The sequence below is a fragment of the Drosophila busckii genome, chromosome 2R (genome assembly GCF_011750605.1).
Source record: "Drosophila busckii strain San Diego stock center, stock number 13000-0081.31 chromosome 2R, ASM1175060v1, whole genome shotgun sequence".
NCBI lineage: Eukaryota > Metazoa > Arthropoda > Insecta > Diptera > Drosophilidae > Drosophila > Drosophila busckii.
In genome coordinates, this window is record NC_046605.1 from 6,533,998 (window position 1) to 6,549,764 (window position 15,767).

Sequence of the window (15,767 nt, forward strand, 5' to 3'; positions counted from 1 at the left end):
ATTTAGATGTAATTTTTTGTCCAATCCACTTTGAAAAAAGCGCTCAAGATATCGATAATTCTCCAGAACACAATCGATAATTTGTCTTATACTTCTACTTATACTTTATCATTGAACAGCTGTGACTCAGACGCCTACAATAATTTTTTTTAGCAAAACAATGGAGTTCCAGTGGCCATGGGAGTACACTTTTCCACCATTCTTTACGTATGTAGTTAAATAATTTGTATATTGAGCTATTTAACAGCTTTTTATCCATAGATTGCAACCACATGAGGAAACTCGCCAACAACAACTAAAGGTCTGGGCAGATCTCTTTCTCAAATACCTCAAACATACAAATAAGTTTACGCTTAGTATCAACGATCAAAGCTTGCCATTATACTACAATGAATCTATCAATCGACGTCTGTCGCCCGAGCTCCTGCTGCAAGTACTAGAGCAGCTGCAGCGCAGTGGACATGCAGCGCCATTAGACAAACGACGCCAGGAGTGGCAGGTGTACTGGCACACGCTGGAAGAGTATGGAAACTTAGTGTACGATTGGATACAGGAGACGGGACAAACCAATAGTATATGCACATTCTATGAGATATCCTCAGGAGAGAGCACCACACAGCAAGAGTTTCATGGCGTGGACGAAGCTGTGCTGCTCAGTGCATTGCGCTTATTGGAGGAGAAGGGCAAGTGCGAGCTAATTGAAATGGACGGCAGTCATGGCGTGAAATTCTTCTAAATGTGTGATTGTGCTTCTAAAACGCGTAGCTTATTAATCTTTAATTCTATGTAAATTAAACTAAAATTTATTTCGATAACATTCAGATTGTTGGTAATCGAGCAGCCTCCACATTAAATCTGCATACAATCGTGCACAGCTATGCTGAAATCGTATTAAATTCCATTAGAAGTTAAATATATTTGTTAATGCTAAATTGCGATGGACATATGTAAGATACAAACGGAAGCACTGCAGCATGCGGCTTTAGCTTCGTTAGCTTGCACTGGACGCACACTGGGACCGGACCGAAAGCCGCAACAGACAGACGCGCCTGCGAAAGAAGCTGCGAGAGCAGGCGTACCAAAGCCGGCTGTAAATAAGAATAAGAAGAGCACGCAAGAAGAAGTAACACCCCTAGACAATTGCATACTGCCAGATGCAAACACAATTAGAGCAAGCATGGTAAAACGTGAGGTGGAACAAGAGTGCAAGCGTAGTGTGCGGCAGCAGCTAAAAGAATTGCAGGAGCGCCAAAGAAATGCCATCAATGCACAGCTGGCAAATCAGCTCAAGGCAGAACAACAGACTGGAATTGTAAACGGTCGAGCGGCGCGTGAAAAGAATGAGAAGCTATTACACCAACAGGCCGAGCAGCTGGCCAAGACGGCACTGGAGGCACAACAATGCGAACAGCAAGCGCTCATCAAACAAAATAACCATAAGCTGTATATGCTTATTGTCGAGGGTGTTTCACGTTGCCAAAGTAGATTTAGTAGCAAATATGAAGCTGTGACAAGACTGCTGCTGACGCTGGACAAAGAAACTGTGCAGGCGTGTGCTGAACAAAATCACGAGCTACGTGAGGTGGGACAGCTATTCGATCAGCTTGTGGCCAGCATTAAAAATCCCAATAGCGATGCTGCGGAACTAAAAACTATCTTTACAGCAGAGCAGTACTGCCAGCGCCTGGACAAGCTCGAAATAAATCTCATAAAGCAGCTGTCGGAGCAAGAGCAGGCACAGCTTAGCAAAGCCAAGCAGCTTGCTGAGGAACAAGCCAGGGAAAAGCAGAAACAACTAGAAGCTGAACAGCAGCAAAAACAACAAGAGCTTGAGGCACAACAAAAAGCTGCAGCAGAGGCTGCAGCTGCAGCAGCACAGCCGCCACCACCAGCGGCACAGCCAGCGCCAGCAGCACAGCCACCACCACCAGCAGAACAGCAGATAGCGCCACCAGCAGCTAACGCAGCCACACAGCCAGCTACAGGCAGCATCTCTAGCAGCTATGTGCACCCTGTGCGCCTGGCCTACTACAATGAGATCAATGCCTTGTATCAGAGCAAAGTGGATGCAGTCAAACCGCTGCAGTCAGACGAAGCATGGAAAAAGTACCGCACCAATTGCCAGCGTACCATCAATGTACCCTTGAATGCAATAACGGCCGCCAGCGGACAACACTTGACCAACAACTTTAACAAGTTGTACACCTTTTTTGCGGGTCAGCCTGTGAAGACAACAGATGGCAGCACTATAACCATCAATGACCATCCGCTGGCGCGCGACTACTGCATATTGCTAATGGCCAAGAAGTTTGTTAGCCAAACGGATACGGCTATTTCGAGTAATCCGCAGGCAGCATTTCCCTTTGCCTCAGTAATTGTGACGTTCTGGAAGCTGCTGCCGGACTTTGGCAAAATCTTTTTGGCCTACATGTACAAGGAGTCGCCTTATTTAGTGCCATATGTTATACCACAGCAGCAGGGACAGACGCCTGAGCAGTATCTAAAGACAATGGGCTATCGCTTGTCAGACACCAATGAGCTGGAGAAACCGGATATGTTCCTGAAGCGCCAGACGGGCATAGCAAGACTCTATGCGGCAGTTATCATAACACAAGGACGTCAAGCTGATGGGCCTAAGCAATGCTTTGGCCTGGAGGAGGCATGGAGTTGGCTGGTGCACATAATGCTAGTAAAGCCGCTGCCGGATATAAGCGCCACAATGATCATGGAAGTGCTGCAGACGCTGGGCTTTGAGCTCTGGCGTACATATGGCAAAAACTTTTTGAAGCTGCTCGTATTCATACAGACATACTATATGCCACAGTTGTCAGCTTATGATGAGGGCGGACCAAAGTCACGGCTGGAGATGCTGCTAGCAAAATTTCTGCGCGAGCGTCAAATACCACAGGCGGTGGGCGTGCTGCCGCCAAACTTTTGGTAGCACATATGCTGCGACTCTTATTTATAAACTAATCTAAGTGGCGTTGTCGAAAATTAAACATTAATAGAAAAATCTTTGTAAAAAGCAGCAATTGCTAACTGCCTCAAAAAAAAATTGTAATTGAAATGGTTTGTACGAAGCGTGAAAATGCCTCAAAAGCGCAAAGGACAGTCTCCAAGTGCTGCCAAAAAAAAAGTCCATGCAAGGCAAGCAAGCAAGCCGATCATAGAGTTCGGCGTAATCCCTTTCTGCTATTTCTGGCCTATTATCGCAAACATAAACAAAGTGAAGATTGCAAGATGTCCGCTTACCACGCCTCCGCATGCGCTGGCAGATTGTGGCGACGCATGACAATGGAGGAGAAGCAACCCTTTGTAGAAGCCGCCTACAAGATCGCCTATGTCTACGAGACGAAGAGTAAGCGTGTGAATTGGGTGCTGAAGCAGATGGGTCAGCTTTTCTGCGGGGAAAAAGTGAATCTGGATGTCCTATGTCAGCTGTCTGCCAAGTTGACAAACTGGAATGCCTGCGTGCTGGAGCACAGAAAAGACTGCGATGACATGGACATCGATGAATGTTAGTTTGAAAAATTTTATGTTAATTTTATGTAAAAGCCACAATTTTATTGATCGAAAGTTAAAGGCAGAAATCATTAGATGAACCTTGCAATTCAAAATATTGGTTTTTAACTATAACAAAAGGCATTGACTTGTTTAATCGTCTTCATCGTCTAGATCCAGATCATCTAGTTCTCCTGCAAGATCCATATCTGCAAACAGATCTTTATTAATGGCGGGCTCAGTGTCGGCTGAATTAGAGGTCGAAGCCGCTGCATCCTCAGCTGCTGCAGTCTTTGCCGCTTCTGTTGCCTGGTCCAGCAATCTTGTGCTCGATGCTATGGTGCCAGAGCCATCTACCTCCTGGGCAGCCAGCGATAGCGCAGCCAGATCGAGCTCCTTAAATTCGACAGCATTGTCATCGTCGTCTTCGCGATTATAAATGTCAAATGCTGCATCGCCCTCCTCCATGGGACCGTCATCCACCAAATCGGGATTGAAGCTAAACATTTCACGACCAGAAATACCAAACTGTTTGCCCTTGCTATAGTCGCTCTTCTTGCGCTCCTCATCGGCGGCCAGCCTATCTTTCTTCTCTTGTAACTTGCGTTTTTTCCAGGCCAAGAAGGTCTCTAATGTGACACGTGTCTGTTGAGAACCCAGTGCAGCGCGCTCTTTCTCAATCAGATCCTCCAACGAGATTTCACTAGGCTTATCTTCCTTCTTCTTGTCACGCTTGAGCACATAACCCGCCGGCAACGCATGGCGATAGATACACTTCTCGCCATTCGGACACTCCCAGAACCAGCCGTACTTGGACTTTTCCACAGCTTCCAGAAAATATTTGCAAATCTACAAGCAAGCAGGAATTATAAATGGTATGAATACCAAACTATAAACTATCTTCTTACAATATCAGTGGTTGGTCGCTGCTTCTCGTTAGACATTTTTTTGTCAATCACTTCCTTAAGCTTGGCATCATCCCAGTTGGTCATCGGATCGTCTTCGCTGTCACGCATATCCACATAGATTGAGCGCTTCTCCACCCTGTTCTCCATCGACAGATCGTGAGAGAATTTACACTTGTCGCCCTTTGTGCAAGTGCCTTGTTTGAAGAACGCACACACCACTGACTTGGGATCGGTGCCCTTTTCAACTTTCTGAGTCTGCACTGGCTTGAAGATCATGGCCATCTCACGCTGATCAGCCAACTTCTTATCCTTCTCCTCCTTGCGCTTGTCGCCATCCTGACGCGGATGATGTCCACCGGCCTGCACCTGCTTCTGTACTTGCTGTATAAACTTTTGCTGCTTGGTGCCTTTCTTGTTCTTCAGTCCAAAAGTCTTATCCTGTCGGAGTAAATATATGCATATACATTTGTAGAGTTATTCCAATTATCGCTGGTATTTGGTGTCGTGGTAGCTGCTTTGAGGTTAGGTACAAGAATCCACACCGAAGCGTACGTTGACATTGCAGCTTGCTTAGTTACCTCAATGACTTTCTCCTTCTTCTTCTGCTCCGTCTTCTTGCTCGGAGCCGGCGCCTTTTTGGGGGGCATCTTTGTGCAACGACAAATTTAACAGGCTGCAAATAATACCGTAACTATACAAGTTTTTTTTTGTTATTTCAGTACATTTACAATTGGAATAAGCGAGTATTATCCACAAATTCCGTGCGAGCAGGCAGTGTTGAAAGATTTTTACTGGTGAGAGCGAGATGCAAGTATCGGAATGCTAAGCACGCAAATAGCACGTATCATCCACCTAATACACAATTTTCATAAACGCGTTCTAACTTTGCCGATCTGGCAACTCTTATTTAATGGAAAATAGGATTTTGAATTGATTTTTAAATGAAATTGACGTTCAATAATATAAAAAGCTATATTATTGTGGCATTTTAAATTTTTCGACTACAAATATTTTACAGTTTATAATCAATTATATAAAAAATAAAAGCAACTAATCAACAATTATTGAATGAATAGTTACATACAGTATATGCATATACTATATATATTAGGCATGCATACATATGTACGAATGTATGTATGTATATGCATTGGTAGCGCATTTATTATATTGAAATATGTATGCCCACTTCAGCGCACATGTTCAAGTAGCATAAACTACATACAAACATGTTTCAATTATCTTTCTCTCCCCTTCATAGCAAATGCTGAATTTGTTTTCAAAGATCTTTTGACGTTGCTTCATCGTGGGTGGTCCATTGCTTATATGCATGTGTGTGTGTACCCTGCTCTTACTCTTTTGCTCTGCCTCAATAATAATAGTGCGTGTTGTTTTCGTATTGCTCTTTCGCTTGCACTAATTTATGCCGTTGATCCCATGTGTGTATCTCTGTGTGTGTGGGGGGTGCTCTTAGTTATCCTTCTACGTCTTTTATTCGAGCATAAAATTAGCAATTATTTGCTTTTTTTATTGGCTTTTTAAGTGTGCGCGCCGGCTTCTGGGCGCCCCGCCACATTTAAGCGTTGTGTGTGGTCTCAAATTACGAATTATATTGGCGATTTTAAATTTCGGCGGCCTTTTTTTTCTAGGAACATGTTTTTACGATGCGGTTTTATAACTTTTGCTAGAAAACATAAGCATAGCTTTAAAGGCTTCCAATGAAATAAAATAACTAAAGCTTGGGAACTTGAGCAATTTCGATTGAGGGTCACGCAGCGATTAAACAAATATAAAATTAGTTTCTGCTTGCAGAAACTCGCTCTTGTGTTGAAATCTATATCCTCTAAGGCCTGTCAACTAGGTGGTCCTGCTAGCAAAGCATCATGCGCCGTCTATTTGATGTCCATCCACCCAAGTGCAGTTTGCTGTTGCGGCTGTCAATCTTTGGCCAAGGCAAATCTTGCTACTGTTTCTTATAGCAGAGCAAGGGACGAGGCGAGCGAACGAAAGAGCAACAGAGTTGCAGCTTATAATTGCATATAGCGCCAGTTGCAGTTCCGGTCGGTTGAGTTTTGTTTTTTTTACCCTTGCCCTGGGCCCCTTGTTGTTGTTGTTGCTGTTGCACGCGCTTTCTTTTTTGCGGCGCCGCCACCACCGACACAGACCGACCGACCGACCAGTGCTGCTCCATGTATGCATGTGTGTATGTATGTGTGTGTGATTGGTGAATGGCATGTTGCCACCCAAGTTGCAAACTGTGCCTTGGTTGGCTGGCCAGACTTAATAGCCGCTTTCATTGGCCAAAGCCCGAACATTCAATCAGAAGACGAAGACCACACACAGCGCTCGCTTCGATGTCTACGCTCGTAGTCGCTTATGCAACAGGCAAGCTTCACACACACACACACACACATACACAGCGTTAAAAACGGTAGCTGTTCTTAATTACAATAAGAACAACAACAACAAGAGCAATAACATTAGCATTAACATCAACAACAAGAGCGGCAAACGTTCGAACTTCAAGGCATTAAGATAAATCGGAAACGGAAATCGCTAATGAAAAATTTCCATATTTATGTGGCGATAAAAGCGATACAAAAACAACAACAACAAAATGAACAACAAGAGCAACAACAACTACATTTCGTGCTTGCTGCCAAAAAGGCCACCAACATCGTCTGCGTCTTGGGCGGGCCAAATTGCGTGTTCTTTGTTATTTATTCTACATTTGTATTTGGAGCTGTAGCTTTTGGTTTTTAGTTCAGATCTATGTGGGGATGTGTGTGTGTGTAGCGTAATTAATTGTATCAAATTTAATTAGAGTTGAAACGTTTATTCAACTTGACGTTTTGAAGGCAAAACTTAAATGAAAAGAATCTAACAACGCTCCCCTAGCTGTTAAAAATTGTAAAACAAAATTTTGTAAAAATATAATTAATACTGCTCCTAATTTACAAGCTGACAACGCCCATGTCTATTAAAAACTCTTTAAAATAAAATAGCATTTTTTTTTAATTTCTTTCTTGCCGCTAATTAAAACCAAAAGCTAATAAGCTCGTTCGTATTATTGTAGCGCAAATGGTTATGGTTATATTTATTGCTGTACGATCCATTTTTGGTATTCGAAATCGAACAGAAAGCAATGCGATACAATTGTTTCGTGCCTGCCCACCCAGAAAACAAAATAATAATAGAGACCCAAAAAAAAAAACAAAAATTATATGGCCCATAGAAAATTAGCTAGGTGCTCGTATATTTTTCCAAGTAGTTGCTTTATGGGGGCTGTGGGCCACCAACGAAGTGCGTTTGGAGCACTCGCCATCAGCGATGCCATAATAAATGATTGATCGAAACAGCTGTGTGTGTGTGTGTGTGTATAAGTGTAGCTGTGTGTGTGTATGGGGAGCAGCGCTTGGCGGCGTTGGCGGTGCCGTTTGATTGATGCGCTTTTGTTGCTGCTGCTGCGTCTCTAAAGGCAGATTCTGTTTTTATATACTACTATATATATATATATATTTTCACGCACTTGGCTGTGAGTGTGTATTATTGTTGTTGTTGCTTTTGGCATCTTTATGCTTCAACACAACTGTCAAAAGATTTGCCCACAGCAACAAGAGCAACATGTTGCTGGTTGCTGCTTGCTGTTGCTGCTAGTGTGCGCTGTGTTTGCAACATGCTGTGATTTTTATCGCCGTCACCAGAGCAACGTGTGTGGTCCTCATACGCTGCTTGCTCACTCTCTATAATACCAAAAACTCATCCCAATTCATGTTTAAAAGCAAGCTACAAGTTTCTGCTGTGCCAAAGTCAAGTTGTTGTTGTTGCTGTTGTTGAGATTGCTTTGGATTGGTTTTGTGGTAGGATTGCAGCCAAACGCTCGTGTTTCATGGCCTGTCACAAGTGTTCCAATGCTCAATGATCATAATTAATTGGTCTCTTAACTTTATGTGAGCATTTGGATACTTCGCTGCTCCGTTAAGAATCGCAACTTCCAACTCCCGCTGTGCGCCAGCCAAATTGCTAAAAAACCAAGCAACTTGCTTGGGCTTGTCTGCAGCGCTAATCTTAGTAATTAAAAGCGGCCAAGACAAATTGAATACATTAGTCTTCGTAGCTGTAGTAAAAGTTGAAGAACTCAATCCTTGTGTCAACTCTCCAATTGACCTTGCCATAAATCTCTATGGCTAACGTAACTAGGTCTACGCTCTCGTCTTGTTAATAGCCAACGTCAACAACTGTAAAATGCTCGAAACGCCAACAAGGTCACGATACATCATAAAACCAGCAGAACCAACTGCTTTTCCATTGAAATCATTGCACTTAGAATAAACACAGAGCACATGCAAAAGGTCAAATACATAAACACAACACACACACATAGAACACGTGCTATTTATAGGGAAAATGCCCAAAAACGTTCCATCAAGATCTATGTGTGTGTATCTATGTGCACAGTGGTCAGTTTACACGGCTCATTGCCAGTTGCCATTTGCATGTCAACAAATTTCAAACAACAAACACGGCGTGACGGAATTGTGGGCAAACAAAAACCATATGTGGGGTACTAGTTACAAAAAAAAAAAGTAGAAAATTGAGAAAGAGTAAAATCAAAATCGACTATTGCTGCTTGAGATACAAAATTTATGATCTACTGGATTGAACATAAATATGCATTGCTAGATTATTCTTTGACTGCATCAGCCAAAAATTAATTGTTAATCAAATAAATAAATAAGAAAATAGTTCAAGTAGAGACAAATAAAAAACAAATAAATATTTTGTAAATATTACAATTATTCTTTATCTTTATCTTTAAAAATTTGAATTAAAGTCTTTCAGTCTTAAGTTGGGACTAACAATAAAGCTCAAGATTATGCTAATTACTGTATATCTAATAATTTCTTATCTAGCTGTATATTTAGTACAAGATATAATTTTATTAAGCTTATATAGCATCATTAAATAAAACTGTTTATTTTTTAACCAACTCAACCGAACATTTGTTGTTGAAAATTTGAATTAAAGTCTTTAAATAAAGCTCAAAATGATGCTCAATACTGTATATCTAATATTTTCTTAACTAACTAGTAGTTAGTTTAGTACAGTATTTAATTTTATAAAGCTCATATAGTATCTACTAACGATTCCTGTTTAGTTTGTTATTTGCTGTTAACAATTAAGAGTTCATTATCTCTTATATTTACTGCCTAATATTAGCCATAAATTTCATTTGTTGCAATTTGTTGATTGGCTTTTTGCTTAACTTATGAAGCTGTTTTGAACATTTTTGCTAAATTGTGGCAAACAATTTGAAAATTGCAGCTGCAGAGACCAGTTTTTGGTCAAGACGCCTACAAAGACTTTCAAACATTAATATATATGAACGTTTGTTGTTTGTTTATTTGCACACTTGGCGCAGCTGATGTTGTTCAGTTAAATTTCGCTTTTCTTTATGCTCAATTCGCATTATTGATGATTGCTCAATCATATTGCACACCAGTCTGTGATGTGGGGGCTGTGGGGGGCGCCGACTGGCTGCCAAATTACCTGGCAATGTCTGCTGTGGACCACCATGATCATTATTTCAAATTTAACGCAGGCAGCACAGTGGCAGTTTGGACTTGGCGCACTGCGGTGAGGGGGGGAGTTAAGGGGCGACGCACGCGGTGTGCGGCTTAAGATCAAAGCAAGCGCCAAAATGAAAATTATTACAAAGTGATGTAGCATGACTAAATACAATTTTATGTAGGCATTTTTATTCCCTCTTTTTGTTGTTGCAGCAACTGGCGGCAGCTTGGGGCAGAGCCCAGAGAGTTGAAGGCGGCGCACAGGAGCTATAAAATGATATTACACGCATTTACACAACCGCAGCACAATGTGCATGTGTGTGTGTGTGAGTGTTAATGTCTAAATTTGGCCCAAATGGAGAGTTGAATGTAAAGATCATTTTGGTCACGATTGTAGCCAACTAAGTGCCTGGACCATTATGACTTAAGTGTCATACGTGAGTCATCTGCGTGTAGACAAGCGTCGATAATTGCTCAACAAAACACAGGCGAAGGCGACTTGTCTAGGTGACACTGATGCGGGTGGCAACAGATAACAGTCTGAGCCGAGTTTCGTTTCCTGTTCTCGCTTGATGTGTGTGGGAATGCCGCAACGCTTGGCTAAAAGGATAAGGCAACAAAACAATGCAAGTAATAGCAGTTAGGGCTATAATCCTAACAAAGACTACAAAGCGCGCAGGCTTGCATTAAACAGAAATTAAAATTCTAAGCCACTGCCTTTGCTCCACTGTAGCGTAACTCGATAACATTTTATAGTTTCCGCAAACTGCAGCCTCAGCCTCAGTCATATCTACATTTCTGTAAAAAAAATATAAAATTCACTTAAGCCGCTTACAACTCACTAAAGTTACCAACAGTTGCAGCTCTGAGCCAAAGCGTAGTCAAAGTTCAAATGCGCGCAACGCAAAAAAAAATCAAGACGCAGCAGCAGCAGCACAAAAGACTCAATAGCGAGCTACTGATTTACACAAGGGGCCTCCCAAGCACACACACACACACACACACACACACATGCAGACACATTGCATGCATAAGTTGGGAAGCCAGGAGCCAGGTCCAAGTCCAAGTTGAAGTTGGAGTCGCGACAGCAACATGATTGCACCGTAGAGTGGAACAAATTCATTGCATACGCGGCATCGCCAGGCAGCACCTTGGCAATCAGCAAGGAAAACAATCTACAAGTTATGGTCTAAGCCGACTTCGCAGACACACTAAATTAAAGAAAATATGTAACATATTTATTTAAAAAATTTTAGCATTTTTAGCATAGTTAAGAGTAAATTAAATTAAATTTACTTCTTTGTATGATATTTGTTTAGTCGAAAATTTTGGCATTAATCCTCAAAATAAAGCTAGAGCTCTACAAATTTGCACAAATTTTCCTGAGAAATTCGGCAACAAAATGTAATCTTTAGGACTACGCGTTCCTTCCGCCTACATACCAACAAAAAGACATATTTGTTATCTATAATATATATAATTGTTTTAAAAATTTATATATAAAAAATATCTTTCAAAATGTTTAAAAATATATATTTATTTTTCTTACATTTGAATTAAAAATATATATTTTTTTTTTATATAACATTGTTTGACCTCAAAACATTACAACTATAATTTATGATATATACAAAAACTTTGGTGCGTATTATTGGCTTTTAGTTTAAAATAATAGTTTATGCTTTCTTTGTTTCATTTTTGAACATACCTTGTTTTAACTAGTTTCTTTTTATAAATTAGCAAAGAATTGTTAATAATGTTTGAAAATTGTTTTAATGCGTCCTAAGATCTCTATAATGATTGTAAGCTTGCATTTCATATTTAATACTATGAGTAAAGTTTACTCTTTCACTTTTTGCACAGCCTTCGAATAATTTTTTAACTAATATTTTCAATGGTTTAATAAATTCGTCTATGCCTTGCGGTAGAGTATTTGGCTGCTTGGCTAAAGGCGACTTGAAAAGGAATTAAGTTGAAATGTTGATGGGTGTGGGGTAAATCGCTCTCGGCTGTGCGGCTGCCACTGTTCTACGCTTAATGCGATGCGCTGTCCCCACTTCGACCCCCTCCTCAATCCTCTCTACGCTGTAACCAGAGCGGCAACTGTTGCGTTCGCATCTTCAGTCAATCCCTCTGTATCTTTTGCTTGCTGCTCTTGCTGTTGTTGTTGCGATGAAATCAACAAATGTAAGCAAGCGACCCAGGCAGAGTTTTTGGGTCGCCAGCAAAGCTTTGACTGGAGCATATGTTGCACACACACACACACACACAGACATACAGCGAGCGTAATATGAACAATATCTATACAATCAACATTGATCCGGATGTTTGTATGTATGTCACCCAGGGCTCTCTCCAGCTTCTATCTATTCTCGTTTAAAAACATGTAGGTAGGTTAATTTTTTGGCTTTTTTTTCATTCACGGTGGTCGTGGGCTTAGCCTGGCCTGGTGGGCAACTCAAAAAAAAGTTTCCGCTTTCAAATTAACTCAGCTTGCTGTCTCGCTCGCACTGCCTTTTGGCCCTGGCCTGTTGACTGTTTTGTGCCAAGTTTAAGTGGCCGTAATGTGTAAAGTGGGATTAACATTCAACGTTGTGGCTACCGTTGGTCAGCCAGCTGCATTCTCCACTGATCTCTCTCTCGCTCTCTTTGGCTCTTAACACAGATTTGCAGCTGTTGCTCTTAGTTTAATTAAGCGCATAATCATATTTACAGTAGCCCCCAAGGCACACACACACACACTCTGATTTATTTCATGAATCAGCACAAAATAAAAGAAAAAAAAACTCTTTGGCATTGTTTGCTTTAGCTTATGTTTCCTTATTTTCTTGTTTTCGCTGCTGCTGCTTTCGTTTACACTGTAGCTTTTGGCCAAATATTTGCTCAAGTAATTTGCTTTTGGCTTTCAACGGAAGCTCGGAAGTTGTTGAGTCTCAGTCTGGCTTACTTTGGTTGGCTTTTCCTGGAATTATCTTAACGATCATTTAAGCTTTTGTATAGACAATTGAGTTGTTGTTTCACTTTTTTAGCAATTCGTTGCGTCTGTCTGAGCAGAATTCTTTAAATTGTTGGCATTTTTATTTAATTTATATTTATTTTTTAACACTAATTAACTAAATGTATTTTCTTTAAATATATCTTGAACTTTTATTCATTCAAATTTTGGCTTTAAAAAATGTTTGTTTTTTTAATTTAAATTCCAGTTGTTAGCTCAAATTGTTTAATTAAAAAACCATAGGATATTTTAAATTTTAAAGCTCAAATTCTAGTTAATTTTAAATTCTGGACGTGAATCCAACTTACATCATTTGTAACTCGCTGTCTCAAACTAAAAACTTAATATTTATGAAGATCATAAGTTTACATGCTCAACCAAAAACAACTGATTGGCCAAGTTTATTAAAGCTGCTCTGCTCACACAGCAGACCCTTTGATGTTTATTCGAGCTTAATGAGATTTGAGAACATGTTTGATATACCCCCACCGAAGCTGAAGCAGAGGAGGAGGAGGTTAATGATACACAAAAGGTCTAGGGAGAGACAACATTCTAATTTAGCTATTTAGCTGCGGACATATCTACATAATCGACAGCATCTAGACAACTAATGGCAATCAGCTGGGCCGCACAGAAATAATCATTAAAGCCAACAAATTAATTCGTAGAAAAAGGTGTGAGAAAATTGACTTGTCTTCCGCTAGCCAGGCCAGAAGCCAGAGCAGCAAAGAACGGGCCAAAATAATCAATTTGTTTCGCAGAAAAAGAAAACACAAATCGCTTTTACGAAATTACGGAAACTGTTGTAAGCGCAGCGCAGAGGGAAGGCAAGGGGAAGGGGGAGAGGAGAACAACAACAGGTAGTCCCAGTAGCTAGCTACGCCAGCTTAACAGCGAGATCACAACGCAATCTCTGATCTTTGATCTTTTGCGTTCTGCTTAACCCAAATTGACTTTTGCACTTGTGCAGCCTGCAAAAAAAAAAAAAAAATACTAAAGCAAGAACGAATAATAAGATTAACCTAGGTAAGCATTTAGAATTTTAATTACAAATTGTAGTCAGTAGAAAGTGTGAGCTCGGAGCAGCAACAAAGCAACGACAAACAATAAGCAACTGCTTTGATGTCTTTCTTCGCCATTGGCCTCTATACAGCTCAATTCCAAGATCCTTTGCCTTTGCCTTTGCCTTTGCCTTATTGCCGCCAACATGTGCAACACCTGAGCTCATAGCTCAGCTTGTGTAACTTCTCTTCCTCTCTCCTGCTCTCTCTCTCTGTGTGTGTTACACACAGCTGGAATTCAATTTGATGCACAACAATAAAATGTCTTATTTAGGTTCGGTTATTAATGATGAGTTATGAGTTCAGACCTCCTTCGGTGTCCTGCCCATCATCGTTATTATCGAGAGCAGCAGCAGCAGCAACAGGAACGGCAGCAACATTGTGCTCTATGCGTTCCAGCTAAAGTAGAACGAATTCTTTTTAATGCTTGGCAATTTTTTAACCTTCTGACTTTTGTGCGGCTAGTTATAAGCTTTAGCCTAGAGGTCTCTTTAGTATGTGGAGTTGGTAGCTGAGTTTGTATTAGTGCTGAATTTCAAGCAATATTATTCAAAATACTATATTTATTAATATTTAATTTAACAAAGATTTGGCAAGTTCTATAAAAGAAGAATACAAACTTTTATTTTATTTAAATTACTATTTTAGTTCAATATTTTGTATAAATTCTATTAAAAATCTTTGATAATTTCATTAATTTAATAATATAAGCCTATTTTATTTAATATTATTTAAAGTACTTTTTAGAGTATATGCTTCGTTTATTTAATATTATTTAAAATACTATTTTATTGTAATATTTTTTATATATTCTATTGAAAGTGTTTGCCAATTTCTTCTCTGATTTAATTTTATTTAAAGTACTTTTTTAATTTAATACTTTGTAAAAATTCTTTTGTAGTCTTTGCTAATTTCTTTAATTAAAGAATATAAACTGCTTTTATTTTGGCATATTCAATGTGTAAATATATTTTTTTCATTATTTTATTTCTATTTATTTTGTAATGCATTTTAATGCTGCTCCAAATAAAAAGCAGTTACAAATTGTTTGCAATTCTGGAAAACTGGCTAACATTACAACGAAAAAAAGTGAAACATCAAACATTTGTCACTTCTGATGAAAATAAAACAAAAAACCTAGAAAAAACTTCAGTAGGAAGTTGGAGTTCATTGGAACTGAACTCCCACGCAAACTCAGTGTATGCATAGCACAAGCTGCAATACGCATGTGTGTGTGTGTGTGTGTGTGCGTATCTGTGTGTGCGTTTTTTAGTGACAAACGTAGATCATTAGGCGACTGCTGGCATGACAACAAATAGTCAAATAGCCAAAGAGTCGAACAAACAAATAGATTCTCAAGATGTTGCAGTCAGCAGCGTGTTGTGAGCGCGGGAGGGGAAGAGAAGGCGTTGCTAGAGGGCCTATGACAATGGCGTTTCGAGTCTCTATCTCTCTTTTTTTTTCCTGAATAGCTGCGCAGCCACAATACATTAAGAAAACTGTCAAAGCTGAATAGGAACTTAAGAGGTTTAGCGCACTCTTAACGTTTCTACTTTTATTTTTATTTTATTTTTCTTTTGAGCTGCACAGACATGGAGTTTTCCTCATTGTCATGCGTATACCTACCGCAGTGCGTTGGCTATAGGACCCGCATTGTTGCAGCTCCGACAGCTTCGATAAAGTTATTAACTTGCAACTTTGATAAATGTGCGTTTCAATAATTTCAACTTCC

At 40.1% G+C, this 15,767-nt stretch overlaps 4 protein-coding genes across 4 annotated transcripts; 3 read left to right on the top strand and 1 right to left on the bottom strand.

Annotated features, from left to right (window-relative positions):
- The first annotated feature begins 117 nt into the window (after nucleotides 1–117).
- On the top strand, nucleotides 118–859 carry LOC108596221 (vacuolar protein-sorting-associated protein 25). The gene is made up of 2 exons (XM_017981749.2): nucleotides 118–207; nucleotides 262–859. The coding sequence occupies exons 1-2, from the start codon at nucleotides 161–163 to the stop codon at nucleotides 734–736; spliced, it is 522 nt and encodes a 173-aa protein (XP_017837238.1). The 5' UTR covers nucleotides 118–160; the 3' UTR covers nucleotides 737–859.
- Nucleotides 860–911: 52 nt separating this feature from the next.
- On the top strand, nucleotides 912–2,964 carry LOC108596219 (nucleoporin Gle1). The gene has a single exon (XM_017981747.2). It carries the CDS (start codon nucleotides 938–940, stop codon nucleotides 2,939–2,941), a length of 2,004 nt encoding a protein of 667 aa, XP_017837236.1. The 5' UTR covers nucleotides 912–937; the 3' UTR covers nucleotides 2,942–2,964.
- Nucleotides 2,965–3,000: 36 nt separating this feature from the next.
- LOC108596222 lies at nucleotides 3,001–3,558 on the top strand. Its single transcript, XM_017981751.2, has one exon. The coding sequence runs from the start codon at nucleotides 3,067–3,069 to the stop codon at nucleotides 3,520–3,522; it is 456 nt and encodes a 151-aa protein (XP_017837240.1). The 5' UTR covers nucleotides 3,001–3,066; the 3' UTR covers nucleotides 3,523–3,558.
- A 75-nt stretch (nucleotides 3,559–3,633) lies between these two features.
- On the bottom strand, nucleotides 3,634–5,131 carry LOC108596220 (zinc finger CCCH domain-containing protein 15 homolog). Its single transcript, XM_017981748.2, has 3 exons — nucleotides 4,988–5,131; nucleotides 4,410–4,847; nucleotides 3,634–4,350 (listed from the first exon to the last, which is right to left on the bottom strand). Exons 1-3 carry the CDS (start codon nucleotides 5,054–5,056, stop codon nucleotides 3,655–3,657), a joined length of 1,203 nt encoding a protein of 400 aa, XP_017837237.1. The 5' UTR covers nucleotides 5,057–5,131; the 3' UTR covers nucleotides 3,634–3,654.
- Nucleotides 5,132–15,767: the final 10,636 nt, after the last annotated feature.

Coding starts and splice junctions, on each gene's coding strand:
- LOC108596221 (XM_017981749.2), top strand. CDS start 161: ATGGAGTTCCAGTGGCCATGGGAGTACACTTTTCCACCATTCTTTAC. Junction 208..261: donor ACTTTTCCACCATTCTTTAC/GTATGTAGTTAA, acceptor TTTTATCCATAG/ATTGCAACCACATGAGGAAA.
- LOC108596219 (XM_017981747.2), top strand. CDS start 938: ATGGACATATGTAAGATACAAACGGAAGCACTGCAGCATGCGGCTTTA.
- LOC108596222 (XM_017981751.2), top strand. CDS start 3,067: ATGGTTTGTACGAAGCGTGAAAATGCCTCAAAAGCGCAAAGGACAGTC.
- LOC108596220 (XM_017981748.2), bottom strand. CDS start 5,056: ATGCCCCCCAAAAAGGCGCCGGCTCCGAGCAAGAAGACGGAGCAGAAG. Junction 4,848..4,987: donor AGAAGGAGAAAGTCATTGAG/GTAACTAAGCAA, acceptor TTACTCCGACAG/GATAAGACTTTTGGACTGAA. Junction 4,351..4,409: donor AGCGACCAACCACTGATATT/GTAAGAAGATAG, acceptor GCTTGCTTGTAG/ATTTGCAAATATTTTCTGGA.